Raw genomic sequence first — 27,566 nt, 5'->3', positions numbered from 1 at the left:
TTGAAGGGTCACTGACACTGGCAGTTGTTTTTATGGCTCAGGCACCCTTTTGGTTCAGCATTTCTTGTGTCTGCCTGGTGAAATTCACCCCTATGCAGAGGGTCAGAACAAGGCCAATCCATTACTTAAACCCTGAGGGCGTAAGTGATACATAAGCCTTGTGTTGTCCCCCAGCGCAAGGGTGAACTGTACCTCCATTAAATACAGTGTCCTGGATGTACAAGAAATACTAAAATGGGCCCTACAGTTACTGCAGAGGAACTTAACGACGCGACAGCAAAGTGTGACAATCTTCTATACTGTCTATCTAGGTGCCTGCCGTTCCCATCTCAGGGAAGTGAAACACAAATAGTCTCCAGAGCCTTTCACTAAACAACACAGTTTAACCCAGTGGAGACCCAATGGCTGTGGCCAGGTCTTGTTTTCTTTCTTTAAAGCTTTGTTTTTTGTCCTCTTACACAAACACTATTATCTACCTCAATTCAAACCTGATGGGGAGGTTCAGAAAATGCTTCCAGCTAATTGTGATTCTGATGGGCCACTCTCCATCTTTTCCCAGCTATTCTGGTCAGTGGTTGCATTCAGCACAGCCTCCCCTAGCAATTAATTGCTGTATTCACAACTCCAGGTGGTTCTACTGGAATGGGGCTGATTGAAAGAAGCATTGGCCTTCAGAGTTCCAAAAGCCCCTACAGGAACCATTATGTGCTTGGCTTGTAAGCCCCACTTGGAAAGTTTAATAATCCTACCCACTTTGATTTTTAGGGATGGGTGTGAACACAGCAGAAAGGACAACCCAAAATGTCAGCATGGGAACTGAGATCCTTTTTTGTGCCCTCCAATTCCAGAATTTACTTTTAATTTTAACTGTTGCACTTACTGGTCCATCTACATCAAAGTTAGGAAAATACAAAACATTCCCAGAAGTCTCCAAACCAACATACATCATAAATGATGTGAATTAATTCAGTAGGGTCAGTAGGACTAGTTAATACTATACTTAACTCACAACACCTGTCATCTGAGGATTTCAAAACTCTTCGCAAAAAATTAATTAAACTTCACAACATCCCTTATTATTATTACAGCTGGTTGGAAAATGGGTTTTTCCCCCCATGAAAAAATAATTTTTTTGGCAATAATTCAAATACAAAAAATGTTCTGCCAAAATCCAGAAATATTTTGGCTGAAACCCAAAATATTTTGATTCAGAAATGCTTCCCTAATGGGAACTGTAGTTTGGATGCCTTAAGTTCCCATTCTTCTCTATTGGCTGGTGAAACTACATCTCCCATCATGCACCAGGGTTTCCCTTCTTGGAGAGGGGAGGCAGTGCATCCTGGGAGTCCCTGGCTGTGGTGCATCATGGGAGATATAACTGAACCCCTAGAGAAAAACAGGGACATGAGGAAATTGAACTACTACTCCTATAAGGCATTGGAGCAGCATATCCAAATAAAAATATTTCAGGATTTGGGCATTCAGTTTTTCAATGAAAAAAATATTTTTCTTTGGAAAGCAGACATTTTCATGAAAAAATCATTTTGTTAAAAACCCAAATTTTCCAACAGTTTTGACTGAACATTTTCAACTTATCTCATCTCCATTTTACAGGTGGGATAATTGAGGTGCAGCAAAAGATAGTGGTTGCACATTGAGTCAATGACAGAGTCTGAATCCATGACTCCTGCATTACAGAACACTTGGAGCCTGAGAGTGATGAGCAGGGGACTGGACTAGATGACCTCCTGGGGTCTCTTCCAACCCTAATATTCTATGATTCTAGGATACCAGTTTAACACCAAAGTAACTCTGCTGATTAGTGGCATTATGTCTGCTACACCTATGTCAGTTTAGAATTTGGCTTGCAAGCTGTACTCTTGAAGCTAGAAAAAACAAATAAAAAACAAAAATGGTGGTGATTCTCTCTCACTTAAACTGATGTAGATCAGGAGTAATTCCACGGATAGCAAGCATCATAGCTGGGTAAAAGTAGTGTACGTGGGGTCAGAATCAAGCCCAAAAGATGCACCTCTAGAAAAGCTACAAAATGGAAGAAACAGTAAGAATAGTTATTTATTATTTGTGTTACAGGATCAGCGCTCTATTGGGGCAGGGACTATTTCTTACTGCATGTTTGTACAGTGTCTAGTACAGTGGGGTCCATTTTTAGTTGAGGCCTTAAAGTTATCCTAGTAATACTACTAGTTTTAGGCAATATACATACATATAGTAAGAGACAGTCCTGTCCCAAAGAGCTTACAGTCTAAACAGACAAGGCAGACAAATGGTGGGAGAAAGGAAGTCTTATTATACCCATTCTACAGATGGGGATCTGAGGCACAGAGATTAGGAGACTTGCCCAAGGTCATACAAGAAGTCTGTGGCAGAGCTTGGAATTGAACCTAGAGTTCCTGAGTCCTACTCCAGTTCCTTAAACATAGACCCTCCTTTCTCTCAAGGACAGACTCATGATGGTAAAAATTCATATATTGTATGCACCAGTGAACCATCTGACAGAGCCATCTTTCAAATCAACAGGATGGATTTTCATTTTTAAAGAAAACATGCAGATTGGAGACTTTGTTTGCCCTGAACTAAGACCATACAAGAAGCATAACATATGTCCTTCTCTGAGAAATGCTATAGTCCAACCACAATTTATCAGGTTTCAAGCAAGAATTAGTGTGTGACATTGGCCTCAGTTATGCAAGAGGTTAGATTAGATTATCACAGTGATCCCTTCTAGCCTTAAAATACATAAAGTGTTCTACTACTTACCAACACATTGGTTGTTTTCGCCCATTTGGTAGCCAAACCGACATATCAGAGGTCTTGTAGCAGTGGGGTAGTTGGGAGCTGGAGGTGGTGGATAAATGTTTGAATAAGGATTCACATATGGTGATCTATAAACTGGATTTGTTCGGGGAATGCATAAATAGCCACCATTCTGGTTAACACACACCATATCTCCTCTACAGGCCTCAGGAATAGTCCGACATTCATCAATATCTGGAAGGATGTAATAATAGAATGGCAATTAGATCAGCAATTTCCACAGTTGGTCCTTAATGTGACACATGCACAGAACAGCACATACGATACGGTTTACTTGGGATTTTGCTGAATATGTGATACATGGTTTGTGCTAGGAAAAGCTAGGCTTCCTTTGTGGAGTCTCACTTTGAAGTCAGCTCACATCATAACAGGAAACAGCGCATATTTTCAACCTAGCATGTGTTCTATTTGTTCTACTTTACAATCAGGAAAAAAAAAAAACTTTTCTTTTCTATAGATGCTCAGTTTAAACACTGATCCTACAGCCTGTTTCTCCTAAGGGATCTGTCCAAGCCACAACATTCAGCTCCAGATTTCAAACCCTGGTGGTTTGGTTTGCCCAGCTGTGAAACTTGGATCCTGATCTGGGACTCCGCAGTGCCTCCCACACACAAAGTTTGAGATGTTCAAATCTGGGGATTTGGTTCAGGTCTCTTTTTTGTTCTGACTGGGATTTTTTGTCTTGACCTTAGAAAGATGCAGAGAGATTATTAGGATCTGAGCATTTCCTTGGCTGGGAGGGTGGAACTGCTAGGCAGCTCAGACAGGGCATCTCCGTTTTTATGTTAGTGTTTTTATCTTACTATTTGTTAGTGCATGTGGAACGTGCTATACTGACAGCCCTGGAGACTGAAGTCCTCTGAATCCACAGAAAAGATGCTCCATGGGCAAAGTGCAAGCTTCCCTGCACTGTCCCAAAGTGCACCTTAATTCTGAACTAGAGGGTGAGAGGAACTCTCTCTGGCCTCTTGGCTGAAGCTGCCAAAAGTAGCAAGTAGTGGGTATTTATGATACTGAACCCCTGTTCTCTGGCAACTAGACTGAGCTCCCAAACTCATGTCATCACAGCCATGTGAAAAGCACTGCACCCAGTCTGAACAATGACATTTTCATATTGAAAAATGATGCAAGTGAACAATTTCCAAAGGCTTGTGCATAATTGATACAGATTTGCCAGACACTGAGAGCATCCCCTTCAGCCAAAATACACAGATAGTAGCACGTTATTAATTTAACAAAGCCAGAGGGTCTGAACCCCAGTGTAAATGAATTGATTCAGTCAAAATCCTACCTAAGCATTGCCCAGAGGTACGGTCCAGGTCAAACCCGTTAGTGCATTGCTGCTAAAACAAGAAAAGAAAGGACACTCAGTGATTGTGAAATTGGATGATGACCAAAAAACAAAAATCACATGATCATCTGGATTATTATTATAGTGCAATGTGTTCAGCACTGTACAGTATGCAAAAAATGAACAGAGTCCCTTCTCCAAAGGACCTGTGTCATGACTCTCTCATATGGGAAGTCAGCAGGCTTTGAACTCAGAACCTTCAGCACCGCAGCACAGACCTCTTGCTTTAGCTCATGCAGTAATTCTATAAGCTGGTAGCAGTAGCAGGCTGTCATTCTCTAATGGAGAAACCAATTCCTAGTCTGCCAGTGGCTTAGCACTCAGTGGATAGGCCACTGGACTGGGACTCAGGAGAGCTGGGTTCAATTTCTGGCTGTGCCACCAATCTGAGTGACCTTAGGTAAGTCACCTCCCTCTCAGTTTCTCCATCTGTCAAATGAGAATAATGATACTGACCACCTGTTTTGTCAAGCACTTTAAGATCTATGGATGAAAAGTGCAATATAAGATCTAGGAATTATTATTATGTCTCCTGTTAGCACTTGTCTTGATGAGGAGAAAAGGTGTGTTGTTAAAAGTCGTTAGCCAACTCTAGTGTTGACAAGGCAATATATACTTTTTAACACATGCTAAGCTAGTGGAGTTGGAATCTAGGGTATAACTCAACCAGCTTAGCACACACGTAGACATGTTGCTAATACCACACCTTTAAATCCTACTGTAGACAAATCATTAGAGGAAGGTTTTTTCAAGGGTGCAAGCTTTACAGCAGTCTCCTCACCCCACCACACAGACTACCAGCAGGGCTTGGACAGAGGTTTCCAGTATGCCAGCAGAGCCCTCTGCACGTCAGCTACAGAAGAAACTCCTGTAGGGCCTCCTCCAAAGCCCAGTGAAATCAGTTTAAAGGCAGCCATTGACTTCAATGGATTTTGGATCAGTCCGTCAGCTGGTAACAGTTTGTCAGCCAGTAGAGGGGAGCATGACACCCAATCTGTCAGTAGGTTACACTTACAGTGTAAGAAATAGGGATATTGAAGACAGGATGCACTGGAAGAACCAGAGGGCAGGAGGACGTAGTGGTGTTTTTCTTCTGGGCGTCAAGGGAGAAGTGAGTTTTCTAAAAGTATTTTAAGTCAGTAGAAAGTGTTGCCTTGGTGAGCTGGGAAGGGAAAGTGTGTCATGCATATTTGGTAGCAATGTAAACTGCAGGTGGAAGCGATAGAGTGGAATGAACAAGACACTGATACAGGCATTTTTAAAGGGGTTAAGGGGACATGGCAGGAAATACATGAATGGTCATTTAAATATATGAAGTGAGCCCCTCCATCTACCCACAAGAGCACTCTAGGCCATCACCTACAGTTACAGATCATGTGGTGGGGAATTCTGCCGGCACTTACTTTGACATTATGAGATGTTTTAGCATCATCTGGAGGAAACCAAAGGTATTCTGATGGGAGAGTCTATTTTCAGTTTGTCATGTAAAGAACATACATACTCTGTGTGCTTTTAACCTCTTCACCTAGCTACAGTGACATGCTTCACATCTTGTGGCTATTGTCTATGTTGGCTAGAGCTGGTTGGGAACTTTTAGATGAAAAATCTTTTCATCAAAACAGGCCAATTAGTTGAAATAAACTCTTTGTGGGAATTAGGTTGGTTTCAATAAACGTTTTGTTTTGAAAAAAAACTAAAAAAAAAGTTTAGAAATTGTCAGAAGGATGTCCTGTTTTGAGATTTTCAAAATGAAAGAGTTCAATTTTTCAGCTGGAAATGACTTTGTTTTTAACTTTAATTTATAGCAAAAAAAAAAAAAAAAAAAAAAAAAAAAAAAAAAAGTTAAAAAAATTTAAAATGTCCAAATCAGAATGAAACATTGCAAAATTATAAAAAGAAAATGTTTCAATTTACTTATTTTAAAATAAATTTCAATTATTTTAAATTTTATTTTCAGTTTGTGAAAATGTTTGATATTTCAAATTTTCATCCCAATTCAGGATGGGAAAAAAATGCAAAATCTCTAAAATTCTCACAGGTTGGGAAAACTGTTTTTTGCCCAGCTCTAATGTTGGCAAAATATCAATTAACAAGCCACATCCAGCCAACTGTCAATTCAACAGGGGGGAAAAAAACAACTAAATTTCAAACCCTTCTGTAAAAGATATTTGGAAACACAGCCCTGAACAATATAGGACTATTACCTTCAAATCAGAGTCTAACCCCCCTAATTTACAGTGAATTTAAATGCCCAAGAACATGAAGGACTAATAAAATGTGCTTGAGCCAGGCTTAATTCAGGCAGGAACTGTGTAAACTTCTTTATGCAGCCCTACTAATGTAATATCCCTCAATCCTGAGCTCCAATGCTCCTGGATATTCCCAGGAATTAGAATGAAGACTAGGATGACATCACCAGGCTCCCAAGCCCACAGGTGAAAGGCCTACGGCTGGACCCTCGAAGCTTTCCACACACAGAATTCCCATTCAAATCAATGGGAATTCCAAATATGGAGGTTCCTTACTGGTAGAACTCAGGACTCAAAGCTCCTGTGTGGGTGCTTTTGCTCATTCATTTTCAAGGGCTACTTAGTTCAGAGGCAGTGTCTGGTTTTCTTTGAGGCCTGTCTTTCTCCAAGAATTTCCTGCTGAGTTGACAATCCACATTAGACTCCAGGATCCTGCTGGCTCCCATTCCTCCACGCTAAACCCTAGACCACATAGCTTCCTGTTCATCTAAGCCCCAGACCACAGATTTCCTATTCACCTATCAAAGTAAGCCTCATGCTATGAAATGCTTTAGTGTAAAAAAAGTATATGTATTCAGTGTGCTCATCTCACCTGTGCTTTCCCAGGGCGTGTAAGACAGGTGGCCAGCATGAAAACAGTCAGTATCCTATAATACGCATAGAAAATAAGATGTAAACATTTTGATGCACATGTTCATTTCACAGATTTAGATACGAGGCCAAATTAATCTCTGGTGTAACTCCAGTGCACTCCACGGTGCTTTACTATAGATGAATTTGGCTGATGATATATAACATTAAGTATACGGCCCAAATTCAGAACTCTGTGAAGTCAGTGTTCTTACCCTGGACTTACATCAGTGAGATCAGAATCAGGCCCTACATATCTGTAGGCTAAATCCATGTCCTTTATTATAGGCTATACACAAGCTCTTCAAAGGGTAAGTTTATAATAGTCAATGATAAAACTTTATCCCTCTGTGGAACCTGTCCTCTGAAAATGTCAAAACCCTTCACAAGCATTAATTTAGTCTACAACATCCTTAGGAGTTAGGTAAGTGTTATACACAATTTACAGATGGATAAACTGAAGCACAAACCCCACAGAGCAAGTCATTAGCAGAGCTAGACCACGCTTCATCCCCAAGAAAGTACTCTCAAAATCAACTGACTTCTTGGGGTCAGATTCTGCCTCTTTACTCACACTATTATCTTGTTCTGCAAGTAAATACATTGTGCCAGGTCATCAGCTGATATAAATCAGTGTCTTCAATGGAACCATGCTGATTTACAGCAGCTGAGAGTCTGGCCTATGTATTTCCAAAGGACTTTTTGTAAAGCAAGGAACTTCTCAGTGACAGAATCTGGCCCTTTGCTATTAAATATTTGGCTATAGACTGAGCCCTGGAAGTATGCTCTGCCCATATAAATACCCTGGCCAAATCAAAGTGCTGGATATTAACTAGTGCCAGATTTAAATCTGGAAAGAACAATAAGAAATTAATTTTATTTTGTGTACTTTAATTTCAGTGTTTTCCAGTTTCCTTATATAAAGGTCCTTTTCAATACATTTTAGAGCCATGTCTCATTTACACCGGAGACTATTACTGAATGTCTATAGTGTATACAGTATATTTCAAAAAACAACATGGGAAGCAGGAAAATTTTAGGTGGCCTCAGTTCTGCTACTTAAAGGAGCAGCCAATTTTCCCTACAGGTTCTTTTAGCTCTGTCTATGATTCGTACAGCAAGTCAAGGTACTGAACGTGACCTATTAGATACATCAGACAAGACTACTCACAAACTGACAGGCACATTTTAAAACACCAGTATGTTTAGTTGAGGAATAAGCACTGAAAAGTATACACAACCTCTAACATAGTTATTCATGGTGCTGTGTAACAGGCAAACGTTGCTTGTTTGGCAAGTTTTGTAGTGACACAAACAGGCAAATTCTGTAAAGACTTTCCCCTAGAAATGGAGGTAACGCATTTAAAGCACTGTATCATCCATTTAGGACTACATCTCTTTTACCTTAAACTTTAAATCCTTTTGAGGGTTAGAGCACATTTTCTCAAGCATGCACTATGTACATTACTGCACGTTCATTTTGTATATAGAAAGAGGAATAACGGAAGGAAATGAAAAGTTTTATCGCTCTATGTTAAAAGTGCCCAACAGGGCTACTCTTTGATGTACAGCAAAAATTCATATCTACTTACTGACAGTATCCACAACTATACACATCCTTCAGTTTCAAGAATTAAGAGCCACTAGGTTCTTCTGAGATATGAGGAAGGTGATAGAACAGTACAGAGAATTTCCTGACGTGGGTTTGGGCTGCAATCACTACTTCAACTGACTTTACACTATCAGATCCCTCGTCCCCCTGAGACTTATTAACAGACATATAACAACCACCCAACAATATTGCTTTAAGCTGGTCCTGTTTTAGTCAGCAGACAAAATATTATAAAAGAGCAATTAACTTCTGCAATAGCTAGTGAAGTTTAAATCAATTACTGTGAATCACATCTGCAGAGAAAGCAGCTGTGATTTTAGCTAGAAGACCCTTCACTGTAGCAATTCAAGCATTCCCAAAAGAGACAGATTCCTAAATGCAGAATACAGCATAGATCAAGACAGAAATTCCTAGAGACAGCACAGCTTTTATAACAAACAAAAAGAGCTTTACCCTCTCTCTGACCATTAAGATCCTGTCTCTTTGCAAATGGCTTTAGCAAGTGAACTGGCATAGTGACTCGTAGCCACAGACGTTTTCCATGAGTAGGTTTCCATTCAGTGAGTAAAATAGTTTGATGCACAGTACCTACCTCTTTACTTCTTGCATGTCCAACATTGGTTAGGAAAGATGGAAAAAAGGAGTCTGAACTGCTGAATAACTAAAAAACGTGTCTGAACATCGGTGTTTTGCTAGCACTTGAGTTCCTCCGTCATTTATATTCCAGAGAATGAAATACCAAATAATAGACAGGGCAGGGAGAGGTCTGCTCCTCCTCAGACACTGGAGAGAATACAGCAAAAGCACCTGGTTTTGCTTAGTTCTCTTCTGTAATTCTGCATTAAACCAATTGGAGGAGGAATGTTAAAAATGAACACTTCATTTTCTAAGTATGTTAAACAATGCAAATGGGGGCCTCAGTCTGGGGACAGCTGGTTTAGATTACAGAGCTCACCAACTGGCTAGACTCCTCACAACAATCTTGAAGAGCCTGCCAGGATAAAAAACTCACAGCTTTAAGGAAAGCCTCTCCTACTGCAAACTTTACAAGTAAACGTACCTCGTGCAGAGGCAGCATTGTTATTGGATAGAATCCCTGATCAAGGGGCTGGAAAAGGGACTGTTTTCCTTTCGTTCAGAGCAAAAATCTGGGGCCCTGTAGCTGGTGTCTCAGCTTGAATGATGAATATGCAGCACTGCAATACTTCATGCCAATGGCGTACTGATGAAAGCTCTGGCCCTCCAGGAGATGAATGACTTGAATTCATGGCAATTGCAATTACAGGGACTATATAATTTTGATTTATTTCAAAACAAGAGAAAACAAATTAGACATTCCAGGGGACGTAACTGCATTGTCTGAAATTTTGGCCATTTTCAAGGTGACGCCAAACTTAAGGCTTCAGTTTGTAAAATGGAAGATTTCTCAGGAAACCCAAAGCACTTTCCTTCTGTCTGCTTTAAGGCTGAAGCGTTGATTGAAGAGGGAGGAGGAGAAATACTTTTTCAGGTGTTGTGTGACTTTGCCACAGACCTTTAGTAGGTCAAGCAGAACATGTACAGGTCTGTCGCATCTTACGCACATTTAACATGCGTGATTTCAGCTTTACACGGTCGGCAAAAACAAAAACCTGTAGTGCGGGCGATTCCGCCCACCATTCAACACAATGTAATTTTGACGCCCGCGTAAGATGAAACTCACCTGTATAAGAATGGTCATACTGGGTCAGATCAATGATCCATCTAGCACAGTGTCCTGTCTTCTGACAGTGGCCAGTGCCAGATGATTCAGACGGAATGAAGCGAATAGGGCAATATCGAGTGACCAGTCCTCTGTCATCCAGTCCCAGCTTCTGGCAGTCAAAGGTTTAGCCACACCCAGAGCATGGGTTTACATCCCTGACCATCTTGGCAAATAGCCATTGATGGATTTATCCTCCATGAATTCTAATTCTTTCTTGAACCCAGTTATTCTTTTGGCCTTCACATCCCCTGGCAACGAATTCCATATATTGACTGTGTGTTGTGTGAAGTACCTCCTTTTGTTTGTTTTAAACTTGTTGCCTGTTAATTTCATTGGGTGACTCTTGATTCGTGTGTTATGTGAAGGAGTAAATAACACTTCCCTATTCACTTTCTCCATACAATTCATGATTTTATAGACCTCTATTATATACCCAGTCATCTTTTTTCTAAACTGAAGAGGCCCAGTCTTTTTTAATCCCTCCTTATATGTTCCCTTCTCTGCACCTTTCCAATTCTAATACATCTTTTTAGAGCTTGGATGACCAGAACTGCACACAGTATTCAAGGTGTGGGTGTACCATGGATGTATATAGTGGCATTATGATATTTTCTGTCTTATTATCTGTCCCTTTCCTAATGGTTCCTAACATTGTTAGCTTTTTTGCCTGCTGCTGCACACAAGCAGATGTTTTCAGAGAACTATCCACAACTCCAAGATCTCTTTCATGAGTGGTAACAGCTAATTTAGAACCCACTATTTTGCCTATATAGAAGTGATAATTTTTTCCAATATGCATTACTTTGCATTTATCAACACTGAATTTCATCTGTCACTTTGTGAGAACCCTTTGTAATTCTTTAAATCAGCTCTGGACTTAACTATCTTGAGTAATTTAGTATCATCTACAAAACTTTGCCACCTCACTCTTTACCCCCTTTTCCAGACCATTTATGAATACGTTAGCATCCCCAAGGATCTGTATTGGGACCTATGCTGTTCATTTACCTCTCTCCACTGAAAAAATACAATTACCTTTTCCGTAACTGGTGTTCTTTGACATGTGTTGCTCATGTCCATTCCATATTAGGTGTGTGTGCTTGCCACATGCACCAGTGCCAGAAGTTTTCCCCTCAGCAGTATCTGTAGGGGACCGGCTCTTGCACCCCCTGGAGTGGCGCATGCATGGCATGGTATAAGGGGCCCTGCTGGCTCCCCCCACCCTCAGTTCCTTCTTGCCGGAAACTCGGACAGTGGGGAAGGAGAGCAGGTCATGGAATGGACATGAGCAACACATCTCGAAGAACACCAGTTACGAAAAAGGAACGGTCTTTTCTTCTTTGAGTGCTTGCTCATGTCCATTCCATTTTAGGTGACTACAAAGCTGTACCCCTGGAGGTGGGTAGGAGTTCACAGACGTGTAGATTGCAACACAGCTCTGCCAAACCCAGCGTCATCCCTGGCCTGCTGAGTGATGGCATAATGAGTGGTAAACGTGTGGTCCATCAGGACTCGTACCACCCTGCCCGATAGGTGGGGCAAGAAGACTCCACACGCCAGCCGGACTGTTTGGAACTCTTTGATGTTTATGTGTAACCACGCCTCCTCTCGGGACCACATCCCTGGTGTGTGGAGGTTGCTGAGATGTACGCCCCAGCCGAGGTCCGAGGCGTCCAACACCAACTCGATGGAGTGAGGAGGGCTGTCAAACAGAACCCCTTCTAGACTGTCCTGTGGTCGGTCCACCATCTCAGCGAGGTAAATATTGCCAAAGGAATGGTAATGATCTTCTCCAGGGGGTCTCAAGACTGGGAATAGACCGTCGCCAGCCATTGTTGCAGGGGCCGCATCTGAAGCCTGGCATGGTGGACCACATAAGTGCATGTTGCCATGTGGCCCAGAAGGCGCAGGCAGACCCTAGCTGTAATCAGAGGGAACGCGGAGACTTCCACAATGAGGCTTGCCATCGTGTGGAACTTTTCCAGCGGCAGGAATGCTCTGGTGCAGGTAGAGTCGAGGACTGCGCCGATGAACTCTATCCTCTGCACTGGCACTAACGTCGACTTTTTGTCGTTCACCAGTAGGCCCAGAGAGTGGCACGTGGCTTGAAGTACCGCAACATCCCTTCAGACTTGAGACCTGGAACCACCCTTGATGAGCCAGTCATCGAGGTACGGACAGATCTGGATACCCCGGCGCCTGAGGTAAGCCACCACCACTGACATGCACTTGGTAAATACTCTCGGTGCTGTCACCAGGCTGAACGAGAGGACTGTAAACTGGTATTGGCGGGACCCCACCGTAAACTGGAGGAAGCATCTGTGTCCACGAAAGATTGCTATGTGGATATATGCATCCTTCAAGTCGAGGGCGGCATACCAGTCTTCCGGATCCAGGGAGGGGATAACAGAAGCCAGAGAGACCATGCGGAACTTTAGCAGCTGTAGGTACTTGTTGAGGTCTCGCAGGTCCAGGATGGGCTGTAAATCACCCTTGGCCTTTGGGATTAAAAAGTACCGTGAATAGAACCCCTTGTTCCTGTACTCAAGAGGAACTTCTTCCACCACACCCAGCTGTAGTAACCCCTTTACCTCCTGCATCAGGAGACTCTCGTGAGAGGGGTCCCTGAAGAGGGACAGGGAAGGCGGGTGGGAAGGGGGGGTAGAAAGGAACTGGAGGGTATAACCCCATTCCACTATGCTGAGGACCCAGCGGTCTGAAGTTATAGCGGTCCACGCCAGGAGGAAAGGAGAAAGGCAGTCAGAGAACACTGTGAAAGATGGATTCGGGGAATAGTCTGGTAGGTCGCCCTCGGGCGCACCCTTAAAATGACCGTTTGGCCCCTTGCTTATTACAGGTCGAGCCCGACTGGGCCGAGGATGGAGGTGGGTGGTTCAGGTGGTGCTTGTAACCCTTGGCTCGTTTATGGGGCTGGCCCTGAGGCTACTGCGGTTTGAACCGTTTACACACTGGGGGTGGGATGTAGAGACCCAGGGTTTTCAGGGTGGTGTGGGAGTCCTTGAGGCCATGCAACTTGCTGTCTATTTTCTCTGCAAATAGGGCCCCACCATCGAAGGGCAGGTCCTGCAATGACTGCTGGGCCTCCGTTGACAGCCGAGAGAGGAGCAGCCAAGAGACTCGCTGCATAGAGATAGCAGAAGCCCTGGTGCGGGCAGCAGCATCAGCAGCTGCCTGGAGGGTCGCCCTGGCCGCCGTCGTGCCTTCATCGAGGATCGCTCGGAATTCCTTCTTGGAAGCCTCGGGGACTGACCTTCGAACTTGGCCATGGCTTACCACATATTAAAGTCATATCTGCCAAGGAGGGGTTGATGGTTAGCCACTCTCAGCTGAAGGCTGGAAGATGAATAAACCTTAGTCCAAAGAGATCTAGCCTCCTCGAGTCTTTATTTATGGGGGTGGCCCCAGTTTGTCCTTGCCTCTCCTTGTGGTTAACCGCCTCAAGCACAAGGGAATTAGGGGCTGGCTGGGAGTATAAGTACTTATGCCCTTTGGTCGGCACGAAGTACTTGTGTCTGGCCCTTTTACAGATAGGGGCCAGGGAAGAGAGGGTCTGCCACAGGGCATTAGTGATTCTAGAAACCCCTTCACAAAGGGTTAGAGCCACCCTGGCAAGAGCAGAGGAACAGAGGACATCAAACAGAGAGTCTGAAGGCTCTTCCAGTTCCTCTGCCTGAAGCCCCAGGTTAGAAGCAACCCTCTTCAAAAGTTCCTGGTGCGCTTTGTCGTCATCCTGAGGAACTGGGTAGGGGGCCCCATGATAGCCTCATCTGGCAACAATGAGGACAATGCCGGTGCCGCAGGAACCTCCACGTTCATTGGTGGTCCAGAAGCTTACTCCTCTGGGTCCTCCTTAGGGTGACCAGACAGCAAGTGTGAAAAATTGGGACGGGGGGTGGGGGGTAATAGGAGCCTATATACGAAAAAGACCCCAAAATTGGGACTGTCCCTATAAAATCAGGACATCTGGTCACCCTAGTCCTCCTGGAGCTGTGGGGTCTTACCCCCCTAAGTCTTCAGCTGTTGGCCTCTCCGAGGTGCCCGACACTGATCAGGCAGCCTGGGAAGGTTGAGTGAACCCCCAAAGGTTCCATTGATACCATGGTGTCAGCCACTGTGCTTGGGGCCATGGGACAGGTTTTGTTGCCGATAATGTAGATGGCACTGCTGGTACCGGGGCTTGTCCCACAGGCAGGGAACCTCGCTCCAAGCCAGACCTACCAGCAGAGTGATCGGTACCGGGTGATCAAGATCAGGCTGAACGGTGGCTCTTGTCCAACCAGTGACGGACTCTGTCCAAAATTGACCTGTCTGAGACTGTCTTGGTTGGGCTCTTGGGGACTGACGGCGTTCGGCAGATCTGTGTTGTATACCCGGCAATCCATGCCTCACGCTACTCAACCGGTACCGGGAGGTCGAATGGGACCTGAAGATACTATGGGCCAGTTGCTGGGAGGATCGTCCTGAGTAGGGCGACCCCGTTCTTGGAGACACGTGATGACGGCCCAGCAATCGGCAGTCTCTGGTATCCGATCGGTCCCGGGAGTTCTTGCTGGGTGGCGCGGGCCTCGAGGGTCTACCGGCAAGGTATGCCTCGAGTCCCTCGATCATTGCTCCCGGTGTTGGGACCAAAGAGGGCTCCACTGAGCCTGCCTCTCTAGTCCTGAGGCATGACAGCTTCAGGTGGGCGAATGCTGGTGGGACGTCCCGCTCAATAAGGATCGGTACCGCTAAGATGGAAACACACACACACAGGTCCCAACTTGGGTTTTCCCCAAGACCGGGATACCACGGGAGCTGGTGTGAGCGGCACCAGGAGCGTCAGGATCTCTCGAGCTACTCGAAAAGCTTTGAGCATTGACAGCACCTGAAGCTGGCTAGAGTCTGCACCACTATCCAGGGTCTCAGGCGAAGCATGGGATGGGCTGCACCTGACTTGAGCTGGGGCCTGACTTCCCGAATGGGGTGTTGAGCTGCCTGGCACGGGTCGTGGCTCACCCCCAGCCCTCTCCTGTCCCTTACAGGAGATAGGAGATCTTCCCTTCCCAGGCTTCTTCCCTAGAGCTGTGGAGGGGGACCGGTGCCGGCTCGTGGATGGAACTGGCGGAGCACTGTACATGGAGGCCGTGGTGCTCAGGGCGGAGTTGGACCGCTGCCCTGGTGCTGGAGTGCCGACTCCATTAGGAGCACTTTCAGATGGATATCCCGCTCCTTCTTCATCCTAGATTTGAAGGACTTGCAGATACGGCACTTGTCACTTATGTGCCCTAAGCCTAAGCACCTTAGGCAGCTGGTATGTGGATCACTGACGGGCATAGGCTGTTTGCAGTGATCGCAGGGCTTAAAGCCTGGGGACCGGGGCATGCCCCGTTCCCCAGCTGAGACCCGTTTGGGACTAATGAAAAGTTGAGAACTACTACTAAGGGTAACTAAGAAACTACTAACTATATACAACTATATTACAAGTTTTCAAAGTTCACAAGAACAGAAAACGAAACAACGCTAGCCAAAGCAGCAGATGTTCCAGAACCATCACTGACGGCAAGAAGGAACTGAGGGTGGGGGGAGCCGATGGCGCCCCTTATATTGTGCCATGCGGGCGCCGCTCCAGGGGCCCCCAGAGCTGGTCCCCTACGGATACTGCTGAGGGAAAATCTTCCGGCACTGGTGCATGTGGCGAGCACACACCCTAATATGGAACAGACATAAGCAATCATTCGAAGAAGAACTAACCTTTTATTCCTACCCTTTATTTCCTATCTTTTAACCACTTACTGATCCATGAGAGGACCTTCCCTCCTATCCCATGGCTGGCTACTTTGCTTACAAGCCTTTCGTGTGGGACCTTTTCCAAGGGTTTCTGAAAGTCCAAGTATACTATAGCAATTGCATCCGAAGAAGTGAGGTTTTTACCCACAAAAGCTTATGCCCAAATAAATCTGTTAGTCTTTAAGGTGCCACCAGATTCCTTGTTGTTTTTATAGCAATTGGATCACCCTGGTCCACATGCTTGTTGACATCCTCAAAAAAATATAATAGCTTGGTGAGGCATGATTTCCCTTTACAAAAGCTGTGTTGACTCTTCCCCAACATATTGTGTTCATCTATGTGTCTGATAATTCTGTTCTTTACTATTAGTTCAACCAATCTGCCTGGTACTGAATTTTGGCTTACTTATCTGTAATTGCCAGGATCACCTCTGGATCCTTTTTTTTTTTTTTTTTTTAAATCAGCATTACATTAGCTATCCTCCAGTCATCTGGTACAGAGGCTGATTTAAGCAATTGCAGAACTATTAACTGTGGCATATAAGCTATTTCATATCTGAGTTCCTTCAGAACTCTTGGGTGAATACCATTTCGTCCTGATGTCTTATTATTCTTCATTAGGCTGTTCCAAGACCTCCTCTACTGACACCTCAAGCTGAGAGAGTTCCTGAAAGTTGTCACGTAAAAAGAATGGCTCAGGTGTAGGAATCTCCCTCACATCCCTTGAAGCGAAGACCAAAGCAAAGAATTCATTTAGCTTTTCTGCAATGGGCTTGTTTTCCTTGAGTGTTCCTTTAGCAGCTTGATCACCCAGTGGTCCAACTGACTGTTTGGCAGTCTTCCTGGTTCTGATGTATTTGTGTCTTTTGCTGGTTGCTCTTCAAATTCTTTTTTGGCCTTCCTAATTATACTTTTGCACTAGACTTGCCAGAGTTATGCTCCTATTTCCCTCAGTAGGATTTGACTTCCATTTTTTAAAGGATGCCTTTTTGACTCTAATCACTTCTTTTATTTTGCTGGTTAGCCATGGTGACATTTTTTGGTCCTCTTATGCCCCCCCCCTTTTTTTTTTAAATCTGGAGTATACATATAGTTTGAGCACCTATTATGGTGTTTTTAAAATGTTTTCATGCAGCTTTGAGACATTTCACTCACTGTTCCTTTTAATTTCCTTTTAACTAGCTTCCTCATTTTTCTGTATTTCCCTTTTTTGAAGTTCAACCCTACTGTGGCAAGATTTCTATGCATTCCCTCCTCACTCCCCTTCAAGGATGTTATATTTAATTACATTATGGTTGCTATTACTGAGTTGTTCAACTATATTCACCCCTTGGATCAGATCCTGTGATCCACTTAGGACTGAATCAAGAATTTATCAGCACAGATATTACAGAGATATGTTACTAGACAGATGCAGGGAAGTTTATGCTGGCTGCAGAAATGCATATAGAAATTAAATATGGATATAATATCATGTGTTATACTTCTATGGAGTCTTCCATCTGAGGTGCTAAAGTGTTTTACAAACTTTAATGCTATCATCTTCCCAGACAGTTTAGAAGCTCTCTCTATTTTACAGGTGAGGAAACTGAGGGACAGAGAGGTTAAGACCACCACTTTCCAAAGCAGTCTCTAATTTTGGGTGCTCTGCTTTAGCCACAAAGGCTAGGATTTTCAGAGGTGCTCAACACAACTGAAGTCCAACTGAAGTCAATGGGAACTGCCTGTGCTTTGAACCTCTGAAAAATCAGGCCCTAGTCATCTACAGCTGGGCTCCCAATATGTGACACCCAACACTAGTGGCCACTTTTGAAAATTTGTCTCTTAGTGACTTGCTGATGTCACAAGGCAAAGGAAATTGTGTCTCACTAATCTCTTTGACATGCTCAAAGAATTCTATGTATTGGATGATGGAAAACCAGTTGACAATTTATTCAGACTTCCAAAAAGCCTTTAACAAGCTCCCACAAAACAGGCTGCTAAAGGAATTTAGCAGGCAATATTATGTGAGGGGCATAATATTGTCATGGATCAAAACCTGGCTAGGAGACAGAAAGCAAATAGGATTAAATGATATTATCATGGCAAAAGGTTAACAGCAGTGCATCATTGTTGTATGCTAGGTACCATGTTGTTAAATATATTAATGATATGGAAAGGGGGTGAGCAGTGAGGTAGCTAAACTTGCAGATTACCCAAAGTTACAGTATTTCCAATAAGGGTCCAAAAATCATAGATCAGACCCCAAAAATCATGAGATTGGCCCCCAAGTTATGAGATCTATCTATCTATCTATATTCTTGAGTATATATATGAGATCTAAATAAATAAATAAATGTATGTATGTGTATGTGTGTGTTCTTGGTCTTTTTGATTACTGAACTCCCTTCTCCACTGGGGGTTTCTGACAAGTTATTTAGGTGACTCAAGACACAAGATGAACTTCTCTACAGTTAAGTTGTGCTCATGAGTACCCACGTTTGTAGTGGAGAGGCTCACTTCATATGACTGGTGCTCAGCCTTCTGGCTCAGTTGATTTTGGTCACTATCACATTTCACACTGTGTGGACCAAGAAAAGGAGGCAGAGCAAGGCTGCTGACAAAGAAACACCTCAGGCTAAGAGCTTTGGTTCATCAGCCAGTATGGAATTCCCATCATTGGAGATTTTTAAGAACAGGCTAGACAAACATTTGTCAGGGATGATCTAGGTTGACTTGGATCCTGCCTCAGCAGTGGAGGATGGACTAGATGACCTCTTGAGGTCCCTTCAAGCCCTATGATTCTGTGATTCTAATATGAAGAGGGTCTATTTGCTGAGGACAAGAGGAGAACTGAGCACTTTCCAGCTAACCAGCTCCCTTTAGAGAGGGAATTACATAACAGAAGTTTTTATTTTTCCTGTTTCCATGTGCTGACACGAGTGTATAACACCCACTGTCTGGGCTGGTCTTGAGTACAATCAAGAAACCTATTTTCAGAAAAAAGGAATGGGTGTATTCCCTAGTGGAATTTCTGCAATACCACTTTCCACCGCCTTTTCAATCTGCCCTTCACACTCACCACTCTGGTTAAAATCTGATGTAAAGAGCTGCACAAAGGAAACCATTTGCAGTACACACCTACTTTTATTCATCTAAAAAAATTGTGGACAATTCAGAATATTCTTGAGCACCATCTACTGACACATTACCTATTTACATATCTTACAGCTGAGCACCAACTCTGCTCAAGTTAAGGTTGAGGTATTGCTTTCTGTTTAAAGGTTGACTAGTCTAAGTTCTCTAAAATCTGCACACTTACTTGGAATGTCTTGAAATTTGCTGTGCCTCCTGGAGGAGGGTTATTAGTACAAATCTGGGGTTGAGCAAGGTATTTCCAAGATACACTCTCCTAAAAACAGCACTTTACAAAACTACCTCATTCTTTCACACTTTTTTTTGGCACATACCTGGGGTTGGAACTATGGCTCTAATTGTTCCTCAACTCCTGAAAACTAGGCAATACAGAGTTAAACTACACAACTGTGCAATGCTGCCCTCTTTGAGCAGGCCCCAACACACTCATGACACACATACTATCACTATGTTCTTGCAGATACTACAGAACATTCAAGAAATAGGGCACATGAGCACTGTAGGTCAGAATCTAACACCTTTAATTTGTAAGGCAAAACTTGTGTTTGGGTCAGGTGTACTCAACAGAAGCCACTTACCCCTACACTACACTCAGTGAGTCTAATCAACAGAAAAGCTCACACTTGTTAAATTGTATAACTTCTTCATCCCTTTACAATTCTTCACCTTTACCTACAAGATTTCATCTAACACTATACTTTCAGTAACCCATCATTGAACCCACAGACCATTCTCATCTTTGACATCCCATGGTAGTTTGTTAACCTTTGCGTCACCCTTACTGAACTATTGCCAGTGGCTACTTCCAGCTCCAGAAGGGCAAAATTAAGGTTTCCTGGTTTTCAGAAGTCTAAGTTTAACTAAACTTGACATTTTGGAAAGATGAAATACCTCTAGGCAACCTCAACTCTGCATTAACTAAGTTTTTGTCTGTGAATACAGACACAGGACACTCCCCTAACAACTCCTGCCCTGACTCAAATCTTAGAAGCCTTCTTGCTTCTTTTCCAAACAATGTTTAAAAATGAGGCATTTTTCTCATGAAGACAAATATGTTTAAATCAAAGCATTTAAAACTAGGGTTTTGGAGACACTGATTTTATCATCCATTCCCTCTCAAAAACTACCATATGTACAGAGATACACACTACACAAATGTGTTTCATTTCCCAGTGGACACACATGCAAAACTAACCACTGCTGGAAAGCTCAGCAGTCAGGCCAAGCACTGATTGACTATAGAGACTGAATCACAGCACCCTCTCACCCATAAAAGTGGTCCTCTCCAGGACTGAGGCAAGTTGGCAAGGCACTGAGGGAATACCATGAAGTCAATGCTGTTCTTGTTCAGTGGATAGGCTCACTCTTTACAGTTTCAATCTGGCACCTTTAACAAGCATTTAATAAACAGACATAATGAATTCTGAGTCTCACAAATCTAGCACAAGTACCTCAGTTGCACCTCACTTGTTATATCTAGTTTACAGAACTGTCAGACTTCAAATATTGTAGAAACAGGCAGAGCATGAAGAAGGGCTGTTTTCAAGTGTTCCTAATTATCTGGATGAAGTTTTCATTGGCTGTATTATAAAAGCAAATATTCTGCTAAACAGACCCATGATGAGGTCCATCTTTCTCTAGTAAGTTCCTTCCTCTAAGGTTTTGAAATGAGAAATATAGCTTGAGTCTACAGCTGCATGAATGTGAAAGCATTCTGATGGGTTGCAAAATACTCACTTGGAGAAAATGATTAATTTTTTTCATGGAAAGACTACTCACAGGTTGTATGCATTGTATTATATTACAGATACATCTGTCTTTTCTAACCACTCTCTTAAACAGTGATGCATATCCTAAAAACATGACTTTTTGGTCTTGTAATAACAACTGGCAAAAGAGATTTTTTTTAAGGAAGCTACCCATCTTCTGTACTATTTTGAAGTCAGATCTGAAATCATTAGCTGGATAGAAAAAAGGAGTGTACAAGATGCGATAAGATGTATTTTAAAATGTGTATATATTAAAGTGCTTTTTTTATTTTTCATTTGTAGAAAGCACATGAATTCTCCCCAAATAAATACTTTTCTTTAGGATCGCTAGATTAGTTTAGCAGACTCAAGAATCACATAGGCCAGAAAAGATAAGAGTCCTTTTAGAAAACCATGTAGTTTCATCACTCCTGCTCCCTCCACATACAAAATAGCTGGCTCTGATTGTTGTTGATCAACATTCTCAACCTCTCTAAGTCACATCCTTGCCAATTTGTGGCTTGGACTCCTTAAAATGTTTCTCTGTAACTATTAGTACTCCAAAACATACACTGTCTGTTCTGTTTTACTGCACCTTGCTTGTAACTTTTACCAATGCCATAAAAATAGGATCTAAGAAAACACAAAGAAAAATGCAATCAGCTGAAGGTCAGCACTAAACATTTCAAAACAGGGGTTTAAGTTCCAATTGCAGGTTGGATTTCTTCAGAGCAACTGTTCAGTAGAAAAAGGACATTAGAAATATATGTTTGAGGGCTCTCTTGTGCAGGATCACACTGTTTCTTCTTGGGACCCTTCCTGTTCAATGTGTATTTGAGGTCACTAAAGGAGATTTTGAGGTATTTAGGGTTGTAGTGAAATCTTTATGTAGATGGCACTCTGTTCTACATGATCTATATACTCTGTAGTCTTTTTGCTTTCCTAATACCTGGCAGGAGATTGAGGCTTGGATGAGAACAAACTGTCTGGGGCACAATCCAGAAAAGATGAGAGGATGTTGACAGGTTGTGAGAGTAGGTGGCAGAGGTTTTGTCCTCCTTTTTTCAACTGATGGCAATCTTGATGTCCTGTTGGATCCATCACTGTTGCTAGGATCTTAGATAAAAGTTGTGGCCTGGAGTTCATTTCTTCCTCGGACGCCTTCTATCTCTCTCAAGCCTCTATCACTCCAGATTAGACTATGGCAATGTGCTTTACTTTGGACTATCCTTTAAGACTACTGAAGAACTTCTTGATAGTGCTATATGATGCGGGGACTTAATTTAGAAGTTGCCTGTTGCAACCGCAGAAGTCAGCTGGGGGTACTTCGGTCTTCAATTCCCAGGGTTCTTCTCTTGAAGGCTTGTAGCTGGGCAGTCTTAAAAGACAGATCCCTAGCTGTGGAATTTGTTCCATGTTGCAGTCTGTCAGCCCAACTTTTGCAATTTGAGAACAGGAGGTAGGGTTCATCAGTTTATACAGGCATTTTCCCAAGTATCAATGTTTCACTCAGGGATTTTTCCCCAAGCAGCAGATTTGGTGGCTATAAAGTTGAATATTTTATTATGTTTATTATCAGCAAACATGAATATAGTTTTAAATCTAGCAAGGTGATGAGTGCCAAGTTGGCTCATATGTAAATAGCCTGTAGCTGGATTTCAGGGTTGATGAAAATGAGACATACAGATCAATTTATTTTTCCTGGATTCATGAAGGCAGACCTTCAGGGACCATGCCACTGATTATACCACAAGGGGCTTGATAGTTCACAGCAAGGACTGCTGCTGACACTTAATATTGCCAAAACTCTTTTAGTCCCAATATGTGCCCGCAGAGAAGCACTTGTGACTTCTTGTCAGGACTAGTGGTGTACAAGATGGCTTTTCTTCACTTCCATCCTCTGGTAAGGATGCATCTTTTCTTCTTAGAAAACCCAATTATTATCCTTTCACCACTCCACATATTCCAGTTGCATGAAGGCACCAAGAGGATCTCTTCAGTCTCTATGATTATGGTGGCTGCTTGGCAGGATCTATATCTTCCACATCTGCAACCAGGAAAGTCATGCCGACTGTGGCAGCAGGATATGTCCTCATCTTCTACTGGTGCAGGGAGCACTGTGAAGGGTGTATTTTCAAAGCCAGATGGAAAAAGCTAGAACTGTGGTAGGAGAAAGACAGGATTGGGGAAAATAGTAGACAGCGTCTTTTCAGAAAAAGAGGGAGGTGGCCAAGGAAATTATGCAGTCACAATAGTAACCCTTTGTTTACACAGTTGTTACAGACACATATAGCAGCAAATTGGAGTCAAAGGATGAATGTCTTTCTGCAAAGGGAATCTCCCTTTAAAAAAAAAAATAGGCCCAATTTCTACTCATCATGTAAATACTCCATTTGAGTGTAAGCTTAAAATATCATCAGTGGATTCACTGTCTTTTCCTCGAGGAAATAAAATACCATCAAGCAGATAACTTTATGGTGCAGCTCTCTATAGGAGCAAGTAGGGGGGAAAAAAGGGTATAAAACAGTCAAATCAAAATGTCTGCTGGCAGAGAGGGAAGTTTACAAATAAGTATCCATTTTGCTTGTTTACAGAGGTCTGAAAATTGAGGAAACATTATAAGTGTTTCTGTGAAATTCACAGTAATATTAATGGGTTGTCCATCAAAGACCAAGAGAGGGTCACCTCGCAAAGCCAGTAAAACATGGGTTGCCAGAAAATTCTGAGTAAAAATGCCATTAAATCCCATCAAGACTGTGAGAAGCCATTCAATAAGAATCTTACACTGGCTGCGAATGAATTCATTAAAAGAGTGCGCTCAAAGTTGACACAAACAACAGATGTAAATCCTTAACAAAAAATAAAAATAAAAATTAAGAGTCTATGTCACATGCGCCGGTTAAGGAAGTACAGAACAATACCAAATCACGCAATGTGGGCACTTACTGGATGATAAATGTCCTCTTGTATTTATGTCTAATTGATATTTACCTTTATTTCAGCAAGCACATTCATTTCTTTGATCAATTGCTTTTACTTCTCCTTTGTTTGATCAAATCTGCAAGTGTTAGTAATTTGGTCAAATTACCATTCTAAAACATCAACTAATACAGCCAGCATAGAAGATAAATATATTCTCTGATCTTACTTCCTCTTTTATCCCTAGCTATTCTTAATATATCAGTTCTCTGGGGCACTAAATTATTTGATACAAAAAGTATTCCACTGATAATACACATTTAAGGTTTCTAAATCTTAACTGCAAAAAACCCCCAACCCTGTACTTAAGTGTAAGTTTGTGGCAATTGCATGTAATAGTTCACCCAACATATGACATTTGTGCTGGTGTAAACAACATGTGCAAGTTATTTTTTTTTTAAATAAAAGCCAGCAGCTGTTTTGCTGTTTTTTTTCATTGTGCATCATACATTGCCAACTTACATGTATCATTTTTGTTGTTAGCTATAAAGCTTTGCAATGCTGCAAAAAATGGAAAAGTGTATAAATTTATACAGCACAATGCAGCACAAAACAAATGCCACAATCTGTAGATTTTCACCTTAGAGATACTCACTTATCTAACAGCTAATAAGGATTTTAGTAACTACACCTCTACCCCGATATAACGCGACCCTATATAACACAAATTCGGATATAATGAGGTAAAGCAGAGCTCCGAGGGGGCGAGGTTGCACACTCCGGTGGATCAAAGCAAGTTTGATATAATGCTGTTTCACCTACAACGCGGTAAAATTTTTTGGCTCCCGAGGCCAGCGTTATATCAGGGTAGAGGTGTACTTGGACTGTAAACATCCGAAGAAAATGGATAATCAGCACAATTTCATCTTATTGGCTAGCTTGCCCTCCTTTTCTCCTCCCTTCCACCAGTCAAAAATTTTACTAATGACTTATAAACAGTGTTATCTAATACATTCCTGTGTAATAACATATTTAAAACCCAATCGGGATTATTTAATACAGTAATTTAAAAATCTTCTTAGCCCACCTGTTATATCGGGGTAGAGGTGTATCAGGTGTGGCAAAATAAGAAATCTCATGCTGTAAAGACATATCAAAATATGCCAGAATTTTTAAAAATGTTTAAAGACATCTTGCTGGTGTACTCTCTCATTTATAGGTACAGAATTAAATTTCTCAATTTGCATTTGATATTTAGGCATTTCCAAAAAGTGCACTTTGATGAAAGGAAGACTTTGAACATACAAATAAAACTAAGAGAGTTACATTCTGATAAACATAAATCTAAGTTGAGCTCGGCTTTCAAAATTCTTTTTATAAATACTTCTTGCCCTTCCAAATTTAGGCCCTGCTTGAATTTGTGCAAAATATAAGCTGTTATTTCTGTTTCCATAGCAAAGTTTTTTTTCTCCACAGTAAATTAAAAATTCACATTTTTTTTTTAAAATAAAAGTTTAATGACATTTTGTTATAGCTAAATCTTCTCTCGAACTGGGACTGTCAAGACACCTACAAAGCCACAATACATAATTAAACAAATGTGTATTAAACATATTAAATGCTTTATTGAAACTGACTGAAAATATAAGTCTTGAACTTTAAGACAGTGGTAAAGTAGCAACTGAGGTACCTGGAAAACTGTGGTAGCACAGTGTCAGAACTTAACTACAAAACTTCCAAGAAGGTTATAACTAGGCTTGGCAGGATTCCATTTTTTTTAAATAATTTCAGTGCATAATATTGATGTTTCCTTTTAAGCACTGTTAGATTTGTATTGATTTAAATTTTCTCAGTTGCATGAAATTATGGGTTTAAGCATTTTCCCCATTTTTAAACATTTAAAATTTTCACAGTTGTGGGAAATTATGGGGATGGGGGAGTCAGAATTATTTAATGACTATAGATGCTGAGATTCAAAGAGTTATAACTTGTCAACATGTGAAAATGTACAAATTAAATATTTTTATATCAACATAAACTTATTTTTACTAATTTTAAAAATATCAGCATATATTTATTTTTACTAATCAATTGCTACTCCATTTGTAATCAGCCTAATTCAGAAGTCTAAATCACTGGGTTTTGAGTCCAATAAGTTCTCAAGCAGTGTTTTTCTTACTTTGCCTATCTGTAAATTTCAATTATCATTGACAAGACATTTTATTTTCATCTGGGTTTGTGTGTAAACAGTGAAATAAACATTTACCAACATTTACCGATAAACTAATCCTTCTTCAAAGCCTTCTTATAAGTGAAAGAAACATTTATGAGTTAAATGACATTTTGTTTTGTACTAATAATGCAACTGTATCAGTCAACCATTGCTTTATAAATTCTTCTTTCAAGTAGCCTGACTTGTTACAAATTATTAGTGAAAAATCATTGTCAAGTGCATAAATTATCAGGAAGGTAAATGAGATGCAGATTATGAGTTGCCATTTGTCTTAGTTGTGTCCACCGAGGTTGCTGCCAACAGTTTGTTTACACTGTGATAAACGAGTCATGTTCATTTTTATTGAACAACAGTGATATAAGCCAGTTGCAGATACAGTTGCACAGAAGAGCTTTAATGCAAGATGTAAGTTATTGCATAATGCCCCTGGTTTCCAACAGAACTACTACGAAGTGCCAGATACTTCCCTTCGGCCTAGTCTTCATTTACCGGCTGGTCCGGCGGCATGCCATCGATGTTCTGGGATCGATTTATCGCGTCTGGTTAAGACGCGATAAATCGATCCCGGAAGTGCTCACAGTCGGCGCCGGTACTCCAGCTCGCCGAGAGGAGTACGCGGCGTCGACGGGGGGAGACTTCCGGCCGCGTCTGGACCGCGGTAAGTTCAGACTAAGGTACTTCGAATTCAGCTACGTTATTAACGTAGCTGAATTTGCGTACCTTAGTCCGAAGTCCGGACTAAGTGGGGACCAGGCCTTCATTTGTGTAGCATGGAGTTGAGCAAAGAATCCAAAATGGTGCAATTTCTGATTTTCCCTTTATATTGAGCCTGCCAAAAGCTTCTTCATCATGTAGTTCTTAACATCATGTAGTTCTCCCACTGCAGATAATAGAAGGGCCTATCAGATCAAGCCTGGGGAGCACCCACTATGCAGCTCTTCCTGTGGGAAAGGAGGTTTGGGGGACACAGTCAAATTAAAAATGTAAAATCTAGTCCATTAAGAAAAAGTGAAAAGAAGTTTCAAGGACTGCACCTGCTCCTAAGCCCCACAGACAATTTGTGATGTTATACTAACCTTTTTGCTATGCAAAATGTTTCTCCCTTGCCACTACTGTGGGAAAGACCCACACAAATAACAGGAAAAACTGATTAACTAATTGCCTGTAAATATGGGAAACAGACTATGTACAAACAATCATTAAATGCACAAAGTCAATAAAGAGAAAGAAAAGATATTTTCACTAATCTTTCAGTAATAGCAATCTTGGGCACTACTTACAATAGCAGCAGGAAGTGTGATTAAGTCAACTCAGTCCTTTC

At 41.9% G+C, this 27,566-nt stretch overlaps 1 protein-coding gene across 2 annotated transcripts in view; it reads right to left on the bottom strand.

The window, feature by feature from the left end:
- Positions 1-9,702, bottom strand: part of FBLN5 (fibulin 5) — a 59,196-nt gene extending 49,494 nt beyond the window's left edge. Inside the window, exons 1-4 of one of the 2 annotated variants that reach the window (XM_034769814.1) lie at positions 9,273-9,702; positions 7,031-7,085; positions 4,130-4,178; positions 2,782-3,012 (exon numbers count right to left, since the gene is read on the bottom strand). In XM_034769814.1, the coding sequence (XP_034625705.1) occupies positions 2,782-3,012; positions 4,130-4,178; positions 7,031-7,085; positions 9,273-9,298 (361 nt within the window). In that variant the 5' untranslated portion in view covers positions 9,299-9,702. Of the gene's footprint in view, positions 1-2,781; positions 3,013-4,129; positions 4,182-7,030; positions 7,086-9,272 lie in introns of both variants that reach the window. The other variant, XM_034769813.1, reaches the window with a different exon arrangement.
- Between the last annotated feature and the right edge of the window lie 17,864 nt (positions 9,703-27,566).

The sequence above is a fragment of the Trachemys scripta genome, chromosome 4 (assembly GCF_013100865.1).
Source record: "Trachemys scripta elegans isolate TJP31775 chromosome 4, CAS_Tse_1.0, whole genome shotgun sequence".
Taxonomy (NCBI): Eukaryota; Metazoa; Chordata; order Testudines; family Emydidae; genus Trachemys; species Trachemys scripta.
Note: the sequence above shows the minus strand (reverse complement) of the source record. Positions and strands in the feature narration are given on the sequence as shown.